General features: G+C 36.3%; 2 protein-coding genes across 2 annotated transcripts in view; both read right to left on the bottom strand.

Annotated features, from left to right (window-relative positions):
- IPO11 (importin 11) overlaps positions 1-23,134 on the bottom strand; it is an 87,854-nt gene that overhangs the window by 11,778 nt on the left and 52,942 nt on the right. The window contains exon 27 of the mRNA XM_059833651.1: positions 3,303-3,398. Within this exon, the coding sequence (XP_059689634.1) occupies positions 3,303-3,398 (96 nt within the window). The remainder of the gene's footprint in view (positions 1-3,302; positions 3,399-23,134) is intronic.
- On the bottom strand, positions 9,757-12,787 carry LRRC70 (leucine rich repeat containing 70). The gene is made up of 2 exons (XM_009809239.2): positions 12,678-12,787; positions 9,757-12,206 (listed from the first exon to the last, which is right to left on the bottom strand). The coding sequence occupies exon 2, from the start codon at positions 12,193-12,195 to the stop codon at positions 10,273-10,275; it is 1,923 nt and encodes a 640-aa protein (XP_009807541.2). The 5' UTR covers positions 12,196-12,206; positions 12,678-12,787; the 3' UTR covers positions 9,757-10,272.

Here is a 23,134-nt window from a genome sequence, read left to right as displayed (position 1 = left end):
AAATCTATTGTTCCTAACTAGAATTTCTCAGTCTTTCCAAGGAAGTGCTATACAAGCACTCTGTATTCTATCGACATGAAAATCAAAGTCACGCATATGCAAAACTAGCAAAAATTTCTCATTGCATTCATGTTTTCCTGTGAGATCTTTAACCAGAGGACCTGAAAACTAATATGGTCACTGCTATTGGTTCTAGACACTAAAATCTGCAAGACACAGAACAATAATGTTTTAGACTGACAGAAATGAGTTAGCTTCTGCAGTTTTTTCTAGGGTTTTTTTCTAGGCAGGTAAAGCAAAGCTTTTAAACTTATTTTTTGTTGTGCTCCACCCTCAACTGGTAGTTACCAATACGCACAAGTAACAGCCATATTTTAACTATTATTTTTGCAGTAAGTATAAAAACAGAAAATATGAAAAAAAATAGTTTAAATCCCAGAGGTTTTTCTGCTTCTTGAAACAGTCTGAACGGACTTTATAAAGATATTGGTGAAAGCTATCCTATAGCAAACGTGCTTTTCATTCACTTTACATTCTCTATGTCGAAAGAATACACCACTTCACCAAATTTTTCCCAAGAAATCTGCTTTAAAAACCAAAAGGATTTAAAAATCACTCAGGTGACAAGAACTTGCCACTGTGTATTAGGTATGTTTTAAGGCAGGAGGGACACTTTTTCTACATATTACAAAGGACCAAGACAGATGAACATTATTGCTCATTTTCAGCCCTGTACTACTCTGCATTTTTAATTTCTGCATTCCGCTAGCAGGTGAAATGTTCCTGCAGCTAAGTTGAATAACTTGCTTTAAAGTTACTAAAACGAAAAAAAGTTGTGATTATATGTGAAAATGTTCAGACTTACTCTGTTTATATATTCAGTTTTCTATTAACATGTGTTTAAAGCTGTATGAAACATTTGCTACACAGCATGGCAGAAGGGTCAAATGCTAACACAGAAGCCATGTCCAACAAAGAGATTAGTTATTTCAAAATAATACAACAAATTTAATGTCTCCTCTCCTCATAAATGGCATGATTTCTTGCAACTCAGTTTATGAAAGTAAAAGGACACAAAAAAATGTCAATTGCCCAAACATACAAGACTGAATTAACTTTTTCAGACCTTGACAAATTTTAGGTACCATAAAGAGTAATTCAAAGAACTAGGAAAGGAAGGAATAAAAAAAGAGCAGATGACAAAATTGGGAAAAATGTGCATATTGGTGAGACAAGACTAGAGCAATGGAATGCTCCCCTTTCCAGAAAATCTGAGGTCTGTAAAGCTTTCTTGTAATTATCACTACAATGCAAAATATAAATGCTAGGAAATCTGGCTGAGTGCAATCCCTTTATATTATAAGCCAGCACACTGTGTAATCATTCTCATAACCTGATCAAAATTCCGTCTAAAAGTTGGTGAGACCTTTATCTCTGCATTTGTATTTGGAAAGGCTCAAAATCTCATTGCTCTAACCACAAGTTTCTTCAATTTTCCAGTTTAAATATATTCACGGTCAGCTTACACTTAAGCCAACACTGTCATTTAATTTGTACAGTTTTCCCTGTGCATGTTTACCCTCTCTTCATCCTTTAGTGGCTACAGTTCTATATGGCTTCACCCTTGATACTCCTACGCTAAACATGCATGTTGCACTACGGGCTCTGAACTATGGTAACTAGATATTATGACAGTCAGTGGAGTACACAATTTTTTTTCTGAACCAGTTCAGGCTTAAATCATTCTTCTTCACCCTGGAGAGCCAGAATAGCGCACATGACTCCACATGAGTGCTCTCACTTTATTTACTTTCAGATTATATCCAAACATATAACACAAATGTCAGAATCTTTCAAATAGCCCATTCAGTATCTGTCAACATAAATTTGTCCTTGGTTCAGTGTGCCTATATTTTACAAAGCAAAAACGATGTCCAGAGTTTGGAGAAGTACAGTGACAAGTTCTACAAGCCTTCAAGCTTAAAATATGAAATGAACTAGGACGAAGTTTTATTTATTTCTCTATGAGAACTCTTTTCAACAAGTGCTGGCAAAGCAACTTGTTTAGAAATAGAAGGGACTCTAACATTGTCTCCAATAGTAAATAGAACACAGTGACAAAGCACATTCCCAGACTTCGGAGTTACATCTTCTATACTGAGAGTTAGAGGGGGGGGGGGGAAACAAAAGTACTTTTGCAAGCAGTTCAATTCTTGGGCATAGGTCGGGCTCAGCATGAGTGTGGACCATTCTCAGCGCACACTTGTGTGCATTCCACCCATTTTAAGTGGAAGAAAACTTAACAGATAGCATGCAGGTTGTTCTGTGCCAGCTGGCTTCAGTGCCAGCAAACATCCCCTTAAGCAATTAATTAATTAGTTCAGATACAGTCTGTTCCATCACCAGGTAATTATCTGAAAGTTAGAAAATGTTTGATTCTTAGCATCCAGTAAATACTGTTATTAGAATATAGAGTCTGGAGGGACATCTTGCAGATCACCTGTTTTTAATGTCTTACAACTCCGCATCGTTCTAAAACTATGTAATCATTACAGAGAAAAAACAACACTAAGATCTCTGTCCTAAAAAAAAAATCCTCATTATTCAGTGTTTTTTTACTTTTCCAGCTTTGATGGAATACCACCAGTAACTTGGGAGTCAGCAGGAGACGAATGAGTGTGGTGCTGGGTGGCAGAGCACTCTGAGCACCCCGACACCACCTTCCTGCCACAAACTCTTGCTCCCGGCCCTGAAAAGTGTCTTTTGGGGTATGCCCTGTATCCGCAGGTGTATTCATTGGAACAACTGAAGGGGGAGAATTGTCCTTGTAGGATAGGGTTTCAAGTTCTCCAGGAGGTGAAGTACTGTACACTAGTTTCACTCAATGAGGCTGAGGCCTTTAGTAAAAGATCTTGGTTAAAGTCCAGATGTCACAGTCAAAGAAACTCTGAGCTACCACCCTATCAACATACAACCTTGTTGGATTGTAATTTTAGATATAATAGTCAAGTGAGCAAAAAGCAAATCTAAGCATATGAACATTTTAAGACATCATTTAGCAGATAACTTAATTAACAATATAAAATTATATTCACTGTCATTCTAAGCCCTCCCTCCCCTCATTACAATTATTTTTTCTTAAGACCAAAATTTCCTATCTTACTAAAACATTCGCTCTTGTGAAAAAAGAACTCTAACGAGCATGTCTTAACTGCATACAGATTTTTCCAATCAAAACACTACATATAAAAAAGTACTACTACTGTTAAACCCACAAAAAATAATTAGATTTTTCCACTTACTCTTTGTATGTTCCTGTCTCAGGATCTTCAGTCATAACATCATGCAGGCCTTCCACTGAAATGTTGATGATACCACAAAATTTATCTTGGATAACACTGGAAAAGAACAGGAAAGTGACTTAGCTAAGGGAACTAAACAGGAAATTTGCTCAATAACTGTACAGCACATTTACTAAGCAGTATTTTCATTCCTTGCTGCTTAGCTGAGCATCCTGTCCAGCAGCTAATTCAGTAAATTACAAAAAGGCTTCAAAAATATGCAAGAAACATTATTCTTCAATAGAATAAAACCCTCATGTGCCACTGTTGAAAACCTAGAAATAATTGCAAACGGAATAAAAGAAAAAATACATTAGCACAGGACTCAAGAACTGAGTGGGGAGGGCATGCTCCTGCTAGCAGGGAGGTCAGAGTACTGGCTTCTATTCCTGACGCATTTACACATTTTCTCCCATCATTGTTCAATGCAAAGTCTACACAGAAACTCTTGAGCAAAGGGCAGCTTGTAAAGATGGTGCACTTCCCTACCGTTTTCTCGGTCCAGCTTTATGAGTATTTCTTCACCCACCTAGGCAGCTGAATGACTCCTCAGAGGGTGAAAAATATCTGCACCCAGTTCTGCAGGAACACCACTTCCCTGACTATAAAGAGAAAGGTGGCGTAGGATTTCTCTGCTTAAACACAGGCACCTCCTGCCATTTGAAACACTAGGCTGTTTAAGACAACTGCAAAGGGCTGGTAGGTATCACTCGGACTTAGAAGAGATAAGCACCTTTCCCCAGCATGAGCTGAAGGCCAGACCGGATACCCCCACAACGCCCAAAATGACACAAAACACATTTCGATACTTGCCCCTACCTTGCGAATTGATGTGCCTGTACAGTAAGGGCATAGAAACATGATCTCTCCACTACAGTTAAGTAGGTGCCACCAGCTCCTAGTTAAGGGAAAGAAGCTGTGACTGCTTTTTCTGCTGAATTTCCTGCTACTCTGTGTCTAATGCCAGAGATGCGCTATTGTGGGACTTCGGTGCATGGACTTCTACTCTGTGAACCACAACAGGGTGAAGACGTACTTCAGTTGAAAAGATGTTCATCTCAGGAAGACCGAAAAAGTTCCAGCTACAAGCAGCAAAGAAACAGAAATGGCCTGACTGGTGATGGTAAACTACAATTCTCTTCCTGGGACTGCCATTGACCAAAGCATTTTATTCCTCCCTCTTTGGAACATCACGCTTAATTTTCCCCAAAAACAGCTGCTGCTGTGTAGTAGGCAGAAGCAGACATGTTCCGTATTTATGTAAAGGTACTGAATACTAAGTTCATGCATTGTAGTTTGATCCTTCATGTTTTAATGTAGACAAATATATTTCTTAATATCCTTTCATTTCCTTCTCTTATTTGGGATGAAAATTGAAAAACTGGATAAAGTGTAGCTCCTTGTACATTAGTTATTGCATTTGAAAAACTTCTTGTCAGACATATAACAAAATTTTACGTATGAACAGACTTTATCTAGCAATGGATGTTTTCAAAAAAATGTGTATCAAGTTAGAATACTAAGCATATAAAATATTTTTTAAATTTGTTTTGATAAGATTATGATTCAACTCACGATCATTTTGTTTCCAAAGGATTATTTTTGTTCCCTTTTTTATTCAGCTACTGTCTAATGCCAGGATCTGAACTGCATTTTGTATAATGAAACTTGAAACTCCTAAATTACACAAAATGAAAATTGACACAATTTTCATTCAGTCTGCCTTATTCTTATTATCTTTAAGTATGTATTTTTAAAAGAGACTTTCTCTCTTGCCAAAAAGCTTCCCCATCTCATTCAGAACAGCAAAGTATTACATGTTGTGAGACTGAATCTCTGTGGGGTTCTGCAGACAGCAAGCAACCAACCTACCAACCACACAGCACTGCTGAGAATGTGAGCGCTGCCTGCTTAGCAGCCCGCAGAACGAGCCCTTGGAGACACAGCAGATTTCTTCACTCGAGTCAGAGGTTCCTACCTAGCATACCTCCCATTAAAGCTCTTTTGCTTCACACTTACTTGAAACATATCTCTAGGAAAATGCCATTAATGTGGTTAATATTTTCCAACCTGAGAAAGGAAACAGCTGTCCTCAGGTTCATGTCAACAGAGGACAAGAGGCATTCAACTGAGAACAAGCAACAACACTTTGCACCCTGGAGAAGTAAACTATGCCCTATAGGCATGCACTATTTAATTAATAACACAGGTTGCTATCCACTACCTGGTAGTTATAGTTCTTCCTTCCAAGCTGCATGAAGAATCCCTAACTGCCACAGACATTTTATATTGGGAGGGAAGAGGAAGGTATTTGACCCAATGAAGTCATAGCCTTTTCATTGGCTGCAGGGCTAATTATGGTCACTCTATTCAGGGAGGTTACTTTAATTAACCGACATGTAAATAAGCTGTAGGCATAGTGCTCATTAACTTTATGTTTTTTTCCCAAGCTTGCAGAGTGACAGGAAGACCATGCAAGGAGGCCCATTTCAGTAACTTGTGTTTCCAAGTATCTGTGATATTTCTAGAAGAAATTGAGGATAATGGTTGAAGACCCAAAATACTGTTCTTGACAGGTAGCTCCAAAGCACATAGAGAAATCATTGATTTCTTTACTTGGAGAGGATTTTTTTTTACTTTATGGTATAAATGAGGAATGACATTTCACTTCCTTCTTCAGTGAAAGATAGAACATTCATGATAATTTTTCTTTTTTTGAGGAAAGCAAAGCTAAAGAATGCAGAAGACTTTTCAAAACTGGGTAACTGTTGCCTGCAGCTTTCCCTAAGGATAATACCTTCTCTTTTCTCCCCCTTCTTTCTCCCTTTAAATGGGACATGAAGTTTCTTCCTACCAAAGACACACTGAAATGTTTACCAAGTATGGAATCATTAAACAATGCAACTCTTTTTAGAATACAAGACACATGCTGGTGAAAAATAAAGACAGCATAAGCTCATTGTGCTTTCAAAAAAAGAAACCTCAATTAAAGGTCAGTGGTTAATATAAAATGCTTCAGGCCTTATTTTCACAGAAGAGAGCGCCATGCAAATCAACGCCATACCTTTTTAAAGAGACTAAAATTAGGCTGCTTGTTTCAAGAAATACATTAGAAAGTCATATGAGTAGATACAGAAAAGACAGGGACATTGTATTTAGATGAACTTTCAAAATGGAACAGTTAAAATTTTAGCATGGACAGTATTAACCCGCGAGGAAGGCATCATTTAAGCAGTTCCCCCCTTGAATTGCATATAGTCCAGATGAGCAATGGAACAAACAGCAGCATCAAGTTGTAACTGGTTTTACAACTACCCAGTTTCCCAAAGTTATCGGGACAAAACCTCATATGGTATGCAGCAAAAAATTATCAAAAAAGACAGGCCCAGAATTAGAGGATTATAACTTCTATAAACTTGTTAGGTTCTAAAACACTCCAGAACCCAGTTTCAAAGATGCAATTAGCATATTAACATTATTTTTTATTACAGAAAGGATCTTTTATGCTGTCTGCAAATAAAATTCACCTTGCCTGTAATGAAAACAAAATGTAGCAAACATTTAGGGCAGCTTGTACATGAATAATCTCAAACCTTTTATTTCAAAGTTTGCATAATTTGTCAGGTAAAAGAATAAAAGCTTTGCAAAGGAAAAAACAGACCACATCTTTTCTGAAAAAAGTAGTATTTGTTTTTTCCCATTCTGTCTGTCATTTCTAATACACTCAGCTATCTATTCAACATTTTTATTATCCTGAAGTTTTATGCAGAAATCCAGAATTTGGATTTCAATTACAAAGGTAGCCACTGTAAATAAAGCTTTATCATCAGCTTAATAAAACATATAACATAAATTTTTGGGGATACTTAAATAAAATGGTTCCTATATCTGCTATGCATCTTCCCCAGCCTATCAGAAGGGGAGGAAAATTTCGGAAACATGGGAAAACATACTTTTTTATAGATTAAAAGGAAGAGGAGAAAATATTTTCTGCTTTTCTACATTTACCAGGATGAAGCAGTAAACACCAAAAAAGGGAAAAGCTTAATTTCATATCTTTACTAGTGTACAGTAGATTTGAGAAAGATTAATTAATTCCTTATTCTTATCTCATTAGCCAAGGAAAGAGTGGGACAAATGGAGATTACTTTGCACCTACCATGAGAAATGTAAATGATCATTCCACCCCCCCACCCCCCCCAACCTTAGGAGCTGCACAGTGCTAAGGAGGTCCTAAACCAGTCATGTAGCAGCTAAGACAACAGGGGAGTCCTATGGCTGACCATAAACTTCATGACCATAAAGCACCATTTTGCTTCATGAGGGCAGACTCAACCAAGTCTTCTAATGTATTCTCTGATGATTTTAATAGTTAGACATACAAACCACACATGTACATGAAAGGATGTTTCCTAGTGTGAACAACAATAATAAAACAAAAATAAAACAAAACAAAATACAAACGCTACTAATTGCAAAAGAAAGGCATTTCTCCCACAACCGCATAATAAATCTCAAATTTCTTCTTAGTCTAATCCAATTGTTGGCAAGCTGGATATCAGGAGATGACTCCACTCCAAAAGATGCCCCAACTCTTTGCTTGCACAAACAGCTCCAACAGCATCGGAACCTATTGTGCTCTTCTGTAGAGAGCAGCTGTGGAAATCAGAGCCTAAAAGCTGTCCCCTGTCAGATTTCTTTGAGAACTAGGTTTGTTCAGTCTCAACCTTTGCCCACTCCCAAAACTCCTCTCTAACAAAGGCACAACAGCATTTCTAGCAATGAAAACTTAGTTCATTAGCTTCCACTGAATTTTAAGTCCATTATTTCTGAAAACATCCATATAAAATTGAAAATTTAGAAATACAGCACATAAAACTGCAGAACCTACTACTGTGCAATCACTGATTGTGCAGCTGTTATTAAATGAAAACAGATTTAACATTTATCACGAGGAATTACACAGGAGAGGCAGAAAGCAACAAAAATGGGTTAAAGAGGAAGAAACTGTAATGGATTAGCCACCTAAAAAAAAGCCTAAGTATGAATTAGAGTCAATGTTTTCCCTCCTTAAAAACATTTACCCATTACATTTAACATCTGATCTACAAGTAGAAAGTTTTCAAAAAGTAGTTCTGACTCAAGCAATCCAAATTATTTTAAGCTTTTGCCCAAGTAGCTGAATTAAGTGTTCCATAAAAGTATTTGATTATACAGTAAATTACAGTAAAATATAGTACTATGATATAGTAAAAATTGATATTTCATTACATACAGTAGAGACACGTAACAAGCAACAACAAAGGCACACTTGCACATTCACACCCACCTACTGCAGTCAAGGTCTAGGTATGTACTGGTAGCAGATAATACGCATCATTTCTGGAAATGAACTGGAGATGGACAAACAGGATAGAGAACAGCACAACATGGTCACGCACATGAGTTACACGAGCAGAAAGTAGGCGGGCTAGCACAAGAAACTTGAGAGCAGTTCTGGTTCATCTGGAGAATGCCCCTGTCTCCAGGCTGGATCCTGGAACAGCAAGATATTTCTGCACAACTGAAATTGACTCCATGGACGACAGACTATTAAAACATTGTTCTCCATTCTTCCTTGAGCAAAATGATCTGACTAAATTGTGTTGCTTATAAACCCAGTGGTTGAAGTCTCTAGGGCACAGGCCTGCAGAAGACAAACCGTATCTACAGAAGTAAGTCCCATTCAGCTGACTGAAAATTTTACAAGATTGGACTATTTCGAACATATTTTTGTGACTTTTTCCTGAATAAAGTTTGAATTACTGGGGTGACAATGAGAAGGAAAAAAAAAAAAACACAGAAATTCAGGTTGAAAATACAGCTACAACACACTAGACATAACCTGGCAATAATGTAAACAGAACATCAATATTTGAAATAGAAATAAAAAGTTTAAACAAATGCAAACTATAGAGTAAAATAATATCCATCTTTTGAAGATGAAGCCTAAAATTAGGTCTTCACTAAGAAAATGTGTACTTTGACCTGACACTTCAAATACAGGACACAAATATGTAAATATCTTCAGCAATTAATCTAGGATTATGTATTTAAAGTGTAGCATATTTCTTCAGGTTATCCCTCTTATCTGGCCAAAACCTCCATTAAACTATTACTATACAAATGACAAAATATCTTTTATTGACAATAATTAACCAGCTCTATTCCCTTAGAATATTGGATTTTTCAATCCAATAGAAATTTAGTTTCCCTATTAACTCTAGTTTCAGGTATTATCATAAAATGATACAGATACACACTAACAAAAAATTCACTTTAATATATTCATTATACAGACTGAATACACAACTTCGTATATTAAAATATGTCATAGGTATGAATAAAATTTGTATAATTTTAAATTTTTCTTTTCCTCAAGAGTTTGAACATGCTAGATGTAAATATGCTCACTTTTTTTTCCACTGTGATGATTAATAGAGGCAGAGTAGAAACTGCATTACAATAAATGAAGCATTGCTTTTTTCCCTCATTCCCCCAGATTTCTTGGCTTCATGATCCAGCTAAAAATTGATGTTTTGCTTGCTTCAAGCTTCAAGTTAGCTACGGAATTTCTATAGAAACTAAATAAAAATAAATATATGTGTACTTTATACTGCATGTATACTTGAGTTATAGGTGAAAGATTCCTACAGCAGGGACAGAGGATAATATACCTATCCATGTCAGATATAAATGACATCTAATAAAAATCAATAAACTTCAGAACAATCAGGAAGCAAATGATGATGCAGAACCCAAATTACACTATTTTCCACAATTCTATCAATCAGTTGATTTTAATCAGGGAAGGTATTTCTAGAAAAATGAGTTCTTGATTTCTTGACATTTCAGATCACAATAAAGTCAACATCAAATGAAATGAGATAAATTACAATGAAGAATGTTCAAACAATATGACCTGTGCCTGACTTTCAGATGCTGTTCTCTTGAGAAGCCTAATTTGGTCCAGTTCTGAATGCCCCATTGAATTCTGAGTTAGGGACTGCACTGGGTCAGTTATGTTGTACCTGCCAGGCTGATAAAAACCATAATATTCTATTCTCTTTTCCCCTGAGTTTTCCAGCACCTTTAGTTTCTGCCTAAACTGAATAATTTTACAGGTTAAGAACAGGATCACAGCACAAGCCAGAATGAAAAAGGCTAGTAAAATGTCAAAAGCCTTATTCAGCTTTTCAACCTGCTGTGTACAAAGAAGGGATGTTTTTAATGACACAGGAGCAGCATCTGTTGGAAATAAACCTTCTTCTACAGTTCTGTTAACAGGTATCGTCTGTGCTGCTATTTGCACCGGTAATGTTGATACCACTGTAGTTGCCTGTGATGGAATTTCAGCAGCATTTTCTTCATAGGGCAATGGGTTAGCAGATGTAGCTGTAGTTCCTTCCCAGAAAGCAACATACTTAGTTTCTGCATTGACAAACTGTTCAAATGTGTTGTGCCTGTTTCCCTTATGCCACGCCATCAGCAAAGTGGTGGCACTGTGATGGACACCTACGGATCCTAGACCCCAGGCTGTTTCTGGGCTGGTAGTAGGGCTACTGCAGTTTGCAAACTGAGTCCACTTAATATAATGCAAAGGTCTACCACGCATACTCAGGGGATTCTGACAATGAATTTTTACAGAAATAGGAGACGACACTAGCCAATTAAGTAACCCAAGCATTTTGCAGCTGCAGTTCCATGGATTATAATTTACCTGTAGGTGAGTTAAAGACACTAAGGGCTTGAGCACTTCTGGTTCTAACTCTGTAATATTATTAAATGCTAAACTGAGTATTTTAAGTGACTGTCCCATTTTTTCAAAGGTACCATTGCCAACACTGGTTATTTTATTTCTGTCTAGCTGCAGATACATTAAATTGTTCAATAAAGTAAAAGTGCTGGAATTTATATTTTCTAAATCATTATAACTTAAGATTAACTGGCTAAGGTTGTTTAATCCAAAAAATCCATTTACAGCAATACATTTTAGCTTTACGTTTTTTAAAAACAGGTATCTAAGCTTGTTAAGTCCTTTAAATGCAAAAGGATGTATTGATCCAATGGGATTGTGAGACAAAGAAAGTCTTTCAAGATTTTTGAGCCTTCCAATAGCATTTGATGGCACAAATGTTAAGTTGTTACCTTCAAGGAACAAATATGCAAGGTTTTCAAGATGATGAAAAGCTGAATCTGATATCCGTGAAATCTTATTATTGGCTAGGTTAAGTGTTTGGAGACTTATCATTCCCAAGAAAGTCCCACTTCCAAGGACACTGAGACGATTTCTTTGAAGTGTTAAATATCTAACAGAAAGGAGATCACTAAATAATCCTCTGGGAACAAAAGCTATTTGATTATTCTGAAGGTATAAACAATGAAGATTGGAAAGACCTTCAAAGATTCCTGGATCCAGACGCTTAATATTATTGTTATTTAGATGCAAGTAGCACAGTTTAGGGAGTTCCACAAAAGCTTTCGGGTGTACATAGGAAATAGAGGAGTTATCCATGTAGAGTGCAGCAAGCTTCTGAAGACCTCTTAGTTCATTTGGAGTGACACTCGATATATTATTCCCACTGAGGTACACAAGAATTGTTGTTTTTGGAAAGTTCCGTGGGATGCTCGAAAGCCCTAAATTACGACAGCTAACTTGTCTCCCTGTGCAGAGCTGGCAAGCAGCTGGACAGCCAAGAGCCTCCTTCTGGAGCAGCAGCAAAAGAAAGCAATTAAGGATATACAGGAATGCTCCCGGGCAGGGTGGAGAACTTTGCAGACCACACATATCCCTGTCTTTGGCCTTCTCACTCATCTCTGACTTCGCTAGTAGAGATAAAAAGAAGTTTATAAATGTTATTAAATCAAAAGTTTAAAGAATCTATGTGTACAGTCTTCAAAATATAAGCATTGCTTTCAAGATGGGTATTTTTCATATCCTCCTTTGATGCCAAATAAGCAGTTTAAAAATAAAACTTACTAAGTTTGAACTACACTGAAAAAGTCTTCAAAATAAATGAACAATGAAACAAATGTATTGCCAACCTAGCCAGAAAATATTTAATTGGTTGCAGCATAAAAGCAACTAAACTGCCAAAATAACAGCTTCTAGTAAATTCAAAATACTGCTTATTAACTACTTTTTATAGTGAAGAATGACTAGGAAATGTTTCAACAGTATTCAAGTAGAAATGCCAACTGGAAACAAGTTTTCTTTCACTGGCAGCTCATTTATAATTTGAATTTTACTTTTATAAATCTGAGTTACATTCAAAATAAATAAAAACAATTCCTTACCTCAAATCGGAAGTTCATTATTTCTGTATTTTGCCGTTTTGCGGTTCATTGGACTAAGTTACAAGCTGACTGACTATATTCACCTGTGAAACTTTTGTAAAGGCAGTATTGCCGCATGCTATAGCACTCACATTTTGCCGCAGGATTTGCAACTGTTCGTTCAGGAAACTAAGAAAGAAGTGGTTAAAGTCAGGTTGCCATGGATACAGGAAACCCTGGGACAGGAAGCCATTTTATCTGTGCTTCAGAAGTATTGTTGGAAAGGAAATCTCAATGATTTGTTTCTAGAAAACCCAGAACTATCTTAGTTTGTAACTGTTGCTGTTTTGTTTTTCTAAATTACTGTTTTGAACTAGAAGAGGTCAAAAGAGTTTTATCTAAGTTAGGTATAACTTTCAGAATAAAGCAAACCGATTTGTAACAGTACTATTGCATTACCTGTAAAGCCTTATCTTTCAACCGGAATCCGAAATGTTTTATTAAATCAATAGCAACACTTACACCGTTCTGTCTGCAGAGCCAAACTCCTGCCAACACACACACACACACTCTCCTGCAGCCCAGCAGGGAGGGAGAGGACAGAGGTTGGCAAGGCAGAGCCCCGGTGCCTCCTGCACTCTGGCAAGGCACACCCTGCCAGCAATCCCACGGAATCCCAGGAAATCTTAGAGATGAGAACTGCATGATGTACGACTGAACTGCTGTGTATTTGTCATATTTCAGACTTGATCCAGGCACTTTGTTAAGTCTCACTTTAGGCCACTTTTTTTAAAGCCAGTTATCCACAGAGGACTACGTATATTCTGACAGCCACACCTTTGGTTCACGGCTTTCGTTTCCTGCAGTGTCCCTTGTGCAGATAAACACTTGGTGCAAACACGCATGCTATAAATATCCCCCTTCGCTTAAGTACCAAAGATTACATCCTCAGTTTATCCATCACAGGGAGTAAATACCTACAAAGGCCAGTCACATCAAAGGGGGAAAGGGGAAATAACAAAATGAGATGGTAAATTAGATATTAAGCCTACAAATAGCAATGGAACTATAAAATTACAATTCATACTGGAACAAGACTTTCCGCTCAGCAAAACGAAGAGGACAAAGCCCATCAGTAGCCATAGGTAAGGAAGAGACATAACAGCACAAGAATCAAGTCACTTCGGCCACAATGATCTCACACAGGAAGCATGAGTTCACGTAAGGGGCAAAATATCACCCAAATATCTTTGTCTATAATAATCCAAGCTGAAATGCATGAAGCACATGAGCAGAGGAAGCAGAATAGACAAGGACATGCTTTTGAAGAGGCTTCCTTCCAAATTCTGCCAAAAGAAACTTACATTTCTGAAGTTTAAAAAAAAAAAACTTTCGACTACATATAACTGGCTTTCTATGTTTGAAAGCTGTAAAACATTCAACATCAAGACAAACACTCCTTCAATTTTTCAACTTTCAACATCAAGATAAATACTCCTTCAATTTTTCAACTCGAGCTGGCCAAAATTACCTAGAGTTGGGATGAAGGGGAATGTTTTTAAAAAAAAGACAAAAATTAATGACCTACAATTCTATCAGAGTCAATACCTCTTACAATATCTAGTCTAAAGTAAAACATCAGCAGGAACAGTAAAACTGTCCATGGGCCACTTTAGACAAAGCCTGTATCAGTTACAACCCAGAATTTGAACTGCATTTGGTTCTTTTTTCCAAGACCATTAAACCAATAGGAAAACTAATCGTTCTTTAGATTTGACTATTTATTTTCACATCTTAATTTTTCACAGTATTTAACATAATCGTAGATATAAAGGAAAGTAAAATTAAATGGCATGTCATTTCCTTAAAGGGAAAACACTGCCTAGTTTTGAACAGTTCCCAGGATGATTAGGGAAGTATCACGCATATGGGGGAGAGAACAGTAAGAGTAATTGAAAAATATTATCCAGATCAAATACAGTCAGGTTAGGTGAAAAACAGAGACTGACCAAAAATGAAAGTTACTTCAAACAGGAAATTATCTCCTACCTAAGCTCCACTACCTATAGCCTATTTATGCAGATATTTACTTGGGTAAATAAATCTTTAAAAATTATTTCTTTCAAGATGTGCTGTGTGAAACAACCCCATAAGGCTAAATAAAAGAAGCAAGTCCCAGTCTAAAAAAACAGTTTTAAAAGACAAATGTTAATAGATCTCCCTTTTTGCAAAATGCCAGAATTAACATATTTAGAAAGACTGAATGAATTGCTGAAACTCTATGGGATATCAGATAGCATGGAAATTTAGAGAAACCAATAGAATAGTAGCCAGATAAATGAAAGCTGGTGCCCAGTAAGTGGCTGAATGTCTCTGTGGTCTTCTACTAAAGATACCTTTTCAATATTCATAAAAATTTTGCTCAAACCCTAGCTGCCACTGTGGTTCTCAGCACGTTGCTGACCTTTCTGATTCTCAGATCCCATGTACACAATGAGGAAGAAAAATCTTAATCCAGGTCATGGCTCCTTTCAATTTGCACTAGGAAATACGGAGAAAGTCCTGTCTTGCACTTTGTAAATACGGCACCTGTAGGCCTGCAGATCCGATCGGATTGTAATTTCCAAGTATTGCTTCATTAATAGTACACACTGTTAAAGTGTCAGAAAGCAGTATCTGTTAAGAACAAGAGGCAAAATAACATGCCACATAACTGATACCATTTTGGGGAAAACAATAAAAAAAAGACTGAGATACACATATAACTCGGATCAGCATTTCTCCACTGGCTTGTACTTAGACTATAAAATTCATTACTAGTTGAAAACTGCACGGAGAACACTTAAACAGGAAAACCCCAAACATTTCTTTCAAACCAGCTTGGGCAACTCCAATAGTAGTATATTTTATACAATGCAAGATTTGTTCTCCAGTGATAGAAATAGTAGGTTTGTATCTGAACACAGCTTCACATGGCAACAGAGAAAATTATTTTTGAATCCTGAAGTGAGTTTTATTTTAATATGCTAACATTGACAAAGTTACTAATGTCATTACTTTTTAACATATCAAAATCTAGTTCAACAATGACTCCTTGTCAATACAAGCATGAAGTCTGAGCAACAGCAATTTGTCAAATAGTGCATAAAACGACAGGTCAAAGTAATTGAAAGAACATACAAGCACTGTGCCCAGTGCAGCCTTTCCAAACCACCTCTGTCTTCTCACTGATCCGTGTTAGATGAAAGCCAATATAATTCAGGTTATGAATATTAGTCAGCATAAAATAGTCATCCAAATCCACTTTAGGTATAGCAGAAAAACATGCAACAAGTTCAAAAACAGATTCTAAAGTTACCCATCTTTAAAATGTATTAAAGCAAATTTTTGAAGAGGGATTTCATTCTCATAATCACTAAAAAATTACGTTAAAGCTCACAAAACAGATGAAACCCCATTTTTAGCACTGCAATTATTCTTTTGAGCTTATAAGAGTGAAACTATCTGCTGCCCTCCCACTGTGTATTTAGCAAGTACCTCCTCTTACAGGTCCTCCTTTCTTCTGCTTTTATTCTCCACAGGTGGGCTATGATACAACTTCCTTGTTTTGTTTTCAAATACCTACCACTTTCTGCCCACAACATTCTCCAGATATGACCACAAGTCAAAGTAATTCAACTACTAACCTACTGCTTGGGTAGCATACATACTAACATTTAATTTCATTTCACCTACCTATATCCAGTAACACCTGCTGTGGACACCTAATTAATGTTAACTTACCAGATCTCAAAACCCTTTTTTGTTTTTCTCATTATTATCCAAGATTATCTCAAAATTTCTGATTATTTCAAACATTGCAGACTCCTCCTCGTATTTCATATTCCTGCCTAAGTAAAAATCTGGATTTGCTGCTTCAGTTACTAAAAATTTCTGTTCCACAGAGTGCTATTCCACTTCGATGATAGCAACAGTGATACTTACAAAGGGGAGACACAAGCACAGAAATGGTAATACCAAATCAATAACACAGCAAAAACATTCCTGTTTAATAAAAACACAATACTAAACATTTGTATACATAAACATACATTGCAAAATCTATTTCAAAATTATGAAGCTGTCCTTTTAACTTATTTTCCTTTTTAACCTTGGTATTTATTATTTTTGATTAAATTATCAAGCAGGTTTTACAACATGCTGAGAAACAGTAAGAAGTGAAAACAACGATTATTTTTCGCATTAAGGATAAGAAAATACGTTTCCCTTCTATAAATCTTATTTGTCTTTAGACTCTACTAAACTAATATGACAGAAAGCTCTTATGAAATTAAGAGCTCACTTTGAGAAATTGTTAGAGTAAATTTCTCACACAGTAGTAAATAATTATTGCAACAATGAACTGCATTTGTCATGCAAACTGACAAAAAATAGCGTCCTCTATGGAGTGAGTAGTAGGTCTGTAAACAAAACAATAACAAAAAAGTTGGCTATCAATGAAATCCACAGATGTGATATGCTGAGAATAATTATATTTATAGCTTTAGCCTTTACTATTCACTGCAATGTTTAGTAAAGTCTGTGCGAACTATAAAAGCTAAGAAACATACTCAATATGAATGCAATTCAAACCAAAAGGTTTAGAGAACTCAGAGCAAAGTAATTTCCCAAATTTCAACCAGAGTAACTAATTCACCTTCTAGAAATTGATTCAAAACTAAATCCAATTGTACAGCTTTCAGCAGCACACTGCCTAGTTTAGGAGACAGGATAAGCATGCATTTGGCATTAGCAACTGATAGCTTCTAAAAATTTTACAAAAAGAGAAAACAGAAACAATTAGTGCATTTCCTGAAAACTACTACAGAGAATACCCACATACAGAATACAAAAGCTATTTCTTCTTTAAAAATACAAACATTCTTTACACTTACACTAGACATTTCCTTAATATCAAAACCTGATGTTTTGTTTTAAACCCTCACTTGCCCATTAAATTGTTCGAATACGAAATGTTAGTTTTTAAGACAATACTTATTTGCAGAAGTTCTTGTAGCAACATGAGTTGTGTTGTCAACCACTTTTGGTATCTTATCATAATAGTCTAGTACTGTTAAGAAAAGTCACCAAAAAATCTCAGCTACTCTCAGGCAGTCTCAAATTTCACAGGGTATAGAGCAGAGACATAAGTAGGTGTACCAAAACAGCTTAGACCAAACTCAGGTGGAAAAACAGCTACAAATTTGTATTAATTTTTTTTAAAGTTTGTTCCAATCTTGTATTTTTTACAAATTTTTAATAATACGCTATACTTATGCTTATGCAATCTGCAAACATGTAAACTGCACATTACAAAGGACAAAGATAAAAAGTTTGAAGAAAGCTGTTTAGTCCATTATCATCTTTTGCTGTCTTTTATATAATTAAAATGTTCAATTTTATGGTAGATTATATTTAGAAGAGTTTTAGGAAATACTTCTGAAATTCTTTATATAGGCCACAAACAAAAGCAAGATATCAGCAGCAAACAATCCCTTATGACTGCAGTTTGGTTTTTGCAGCAGTTCAGCTGCATTTAGTGACGCAATCTCTTGCCATCACTTGGTACATTTTCCCCTTATGGGTCTTAGGGGAATTGACAATTTGCTCCTGACCAGTCGATACTAACAATTAGGTGTAAGAGAAAAATTAATGGAGATTGTGAACAAGGAAAGTTTAATGAGTGCATCTTGCCAATGCTATGATTGGACATACAATTAAGGAAGTTGTGGTGCTGTATGTAACACTCTGAATGATGCAGAAACTGATTCTCAGACTAAGACCAAAGTCACATTTTTCACTCATATCATTAAAACTGCACTGTTACCTGGCAGGCAAACTAAACAAATCCATGGCCAAACATGGACGACAACTGCAAAACAGTAATTTAAAAGAGCTCCTTTTAATACTAATAGTCTATTAGATGCGTGGGTGAGCACACTAGAGGAATAAAAAAAAAAAGAGAGGAAGATCAGGAAATGGCTTCAGAGTATCATCCCTATAAAGAAAAGAGGGTGTACAAGTTAGTTATAAAGTCAGAATTTGTTACATAAGTGAGGACATAACTACCCTGAAGGAGAACATGACATTTTATTAGGCACTTTCTTGCCATTTCCTAACATTACATATAGACAACTTCTTGAGAGGAAAATTAATTTTCTAACAAAGTAACTTTAACAAATGACAGAGGAAAAACTTCTGCAATAACCTAATGAAGATTTATAATTGCATACTGTAGGTACTTACACTCACAGAATGCCAATTATTTAATTGGCAGAACTCATACTGGCTGACATATCAGATTTGATACACAGTCAGAAAAAGCAGACATTCGTTTACATAACTATCAGAATGAGCAGAAAAACCTGGAGAACCTCTTGGAGTCTTAACTGTTTCCTCACAATAGATTTTCCACACAAACAGAATTGACTCAAAGGGGAAAAACATAACACTGGCATCTGGAAATACTACTCACGTACCACAAATTAAAAAGAAAAAAGGTAAGGTCAATTGAAATGCTTCGTATTTCAAGCTCAGTGAAGTAGAGTCTTCTCTACTTGGGAGTGGTACCACTCTGAACTGGCAGGTCCACAAAGAATGAACCCATCCTCAAGCACCAAAACTAGCAGACTGGTTTGGGAAGCACTGACTTTGAGTAAAAGCAAACTTGACAACCTCTCATTCAAGAATGATAGGCATAGCATTAATAACACTTACCAGCAAAAGGGGAGTGCTTAGCTTTCAACACAGTGTCAAATGCAAACCGTGCTTACAGGTAGGTACCACACCAAGCTAAGCTAATCACTGACACAGCATCTTTCCAACTTCTGTTTGCATTTCCTATTAGAGACTAAAAGACTCCTATCGCTCTTAAGCATCTTTCAGTACTGTTCGTGTTCTACCAAGATACACAGATAATAACTGGAAGAATAAAAAAAAGAAATCTACTTTGCTAGGTAAATCATTAAAAGCTTTCAATATCCCAAAATAAGGACATTCCAAAATACTGTAATGCTGACATTATACAAAGTGACAAAAGCACAGTAAGCAAGCTGATTATTTTCAGATATATATGTAGGTATGAGAAGGGGAAGAGGTACAATTTTAGCTACTTTGGTCTCAGGAAATACAAAGAATGCTGAAGATGTGTATCTCAAAATGTAGCAGCTGAGATTGTGGTGGGGGCCCACAATGACCTAAAGAAAAGTTAGGCTGCTACTCCTGACCATGTTCACTAGGCACTATTTTCGGGACCAAGGGCACCTCTAATAAAACATCATCTACTGTACTGTACTAGAAGAGTACTCTTGAAGCTGTAGGTTCATAAACAAGCCATTAAGATTGTAGACAAACTGGAATATTGACCAGGAAATTATGACATTTATGAATGTACTCCTCCAGGTTGCTGTCACCTCTCATGTCTCACACCCTAGCTCAGATATGATTCTCCCTCCACCAAACTTCAAGTCCTTTTGTGTTTTTCAAAAAACCCTCACCATTGTAGCTATTTTGTGCCTATGCATACTTCCCTCTTGTGCTGAACATGGAGACACCATTCCTCCATAAATGTATCCTTTCTGCCTAAATCTTGTTACTGGACCCTACTGTTATATAAAACAGTTCAAAGACAAAGGTCTTTATTTTATGAAGTACCAGGAGCTTTTAACAAATGAATGAAAATGCACAAGAATAGGTATGAGTGGCAAACAGGCATTAAGAGCACAAAATGTGGAAAATAATATGGATGCATATACCAGTCAGACACAAAAAATGCTAACATTGAATGGCCAGACTCAGATAGCAAATGCAGATAATCAGGTAGTATTTAGTTTATGCAAAAACCCCAAGTAATACCAGGAAATTACTGCTAAGTGAAAAGGTGCTGCAACACACTAATCAGGAAAGAAGCAGTTGTTGTTCTTTTTTTAATACGAATTAAGGACTAACACAATGTGCAGCTGTGTGTAGGAAGATAAACAGGATGCTGGATCAAAGGACTATATGCATGCATGATAAAATGCAATGGTACTGTCGGTACTAAAGACATGTCATTGTATGTATCTCTGGATGATATTGCCTAGATAAGAAAGCTATAGTTTGGCTAATAAACTGTCACTTTATAACCTGCTTAGTCCAGCTAATCGGCCTAAAAACCACTGTGAACTACAACTGCTCTGCAGTGACTCCCATCTTACCTGCTCTAAAATCCTTCACTTGAGATGCTACATTTGAAATGGGAAATTATTTTTGCCATACTGGTTTTAAATGAATAATGATGGAAGCTTTAGCTTCCCCTAAAAAGCAGGAAGTCCCAAGTCCACATATGTACAGTTATAAACATGACCACTAACTAGAAAAGTACCTAAAAGCAATGAAGTAATACTACAGAGTTTAGAGGGAGAATAAAATGGTCACTCCCTAATATTTTGCCCAACATCGTATTCATAAAGCAACTCTGAGGGAAGAATGAGAATACACATTATCTTCATTTCTTCCCCCAGTACTTTTGTCTATTCCCTCCCTATCTTCTCTAAAATAACCTGACGCTCTTGGGACAGCTCAAGCTATAGCTAGAGGAAGCAACTGGCAAAAAAAGTAAAATCCTCAGGAAGTGCTAGACACAGTGCAGATGCCTGTTTTCCCTATAGCAGGCTATCATACAGGAGCAAGCTGAGGGTAGAACCTCACCCTCAGCTTGGCCTTCCCAAGCAAGCCTGTCTCATGGCCATCCTCGGGAGACAAAATTCTGTTCTGCCTCTGCAGCTGAGAAATCTTGAACTGGCTTTGGATGTTCAAAGTAATATCTAATCAGGAACCTGGTTAGCGAGGTATTCCAACAGGAAAAATCACTTAATCTTCTTGAAAATGTTATTTACATGAATCAAAATATTTGTTCAAATATTGTATTACATTTAAAACATTTTTGCTTAAACTTTGCAAATGAACTTGCACAAAAAGCCTGTTTTTGAAAAATGTTGGTTTTAACACAAGTTCCAGATGTGAGATGCAGCAAGGATATGTCACATAATTCCTATGAAATGGCAAAACCAGAGTGACTCACATTGTTTGGTAGTAGAAGGAACAATCACTTCTCAGAATCAATTTCACACATTCTGTCTGAAGGTATGTTTGGCCCTGGCAGTCTATTAGTTGTATAGTGAAATTTTCATAGCTTTGACATAAATATGTCCACTAAAGAGAGGCTTTTTATTTAAGAAGCAGCTTTCTTAAATGATTTGAGTATCTGAAAAATAAACCTGCCATTTGCAGAAGGTTTTATTATATTAAGGACTGCCAGAAATAATTGGCTCTTACAGCAGGAAACTTGGAGCAGCTGAAGGTAGTTCAAAATAACATGGTTATCTAAAGCAATTTCTTTTTTCCTTCCTCTCTTTAAAGGAACTTCACAGGAAGACAGACATGTAGTTCAGCACCCTCAATTTTAGATAACACCTCTTTAAGAACCTTTCAAATATGCTCATAAGTAATATAACGTTGTTACATCTACTGAAAAAACCAAAATTTTTCTCATAAAGCAGCTGCTTGGTTCACCTTTGGCTAGATGTTTGTCCTGATGGACAAAAAAAGGAAAGCTTCTGTGCACTTTAAAAGCAACGAAGACTCTTAAGTTTTACACATAAGAGCTCCCTGATTTTTTAGGTAGTGACTACATATTCTACAGCTTTACAGGTACTAACATAGATTAAAGATTTGTGAGCAACATCTAAATTCCCATTGTAGAGTACTTAAGACTTTTCAGGAAATCCGGTAGACTACATCTAAGCTTATGCAGGCTTGTGTTCCTAACTTTCAAACAGACAAGAATAACTTGCAGGTAAGTATGGACTAAACTCTCACCTAAACATGTGCTATGCATAAATTCTAGTAGTGACAATTTAGAAGTCAGTGTAGCACTATTCATTCAGCATTTTCATTAAAATCTTCCATTTTGTATGTATATTCAGCAATGTGCTAGAGAAAGCACAATAGTAAAAGCTGCTTGCTATAGAAATATACCTGTTTCACAGTCTTTCACAGCAACTCTTCCATTTAATGTCATAAAGGGGAAAACCAGGATGAAAGTTCAGACCTACCCACAACAGGAAAGAAAACTGAACAAACATCGTTCCCTGGATGAGTCGCCAAAATACTAACAAGCCAACTAAAGCAGCTACTTAATCCCAGATGAGAGAAGCAGGTAGTTCAATATTAATATGAGAATGCACAATAAAATCTGCAGTGCTGTTTCCTCACTTTTACTAAATTACATTTCCCATGAAATAGAAGAAAGGTTACTGTATTGCTATGAAGCCAAATAAAATGTTAGTATAATTTAGCATGAAAATTCTACCTTTTTTAAGTTTCTCCTGGCAAAAAAAAGAGGCAATAAAACTACTTGTATTGGAATATTTATCTGCAGAATTGTGAAATACCTTAAA

This window comes from Gavia stellata, chromosome Z, assembly GCF_030936135.1.
Source record: "Gavia stellata isolate bGavSte3 chromosome Z, bGavSte3.hap2, whole genome shotgun sequence".
Classification (NCBI taxonomy): domain Eukaryota; kingdom Metazoa; phylum Chordata; class Aves; order Gaviiformes; family Gaviidae; genus Gavia; species Gavia stellata.
This window is presented reverse-complemented; position numbering and strand designations above follow the sequence as displayed.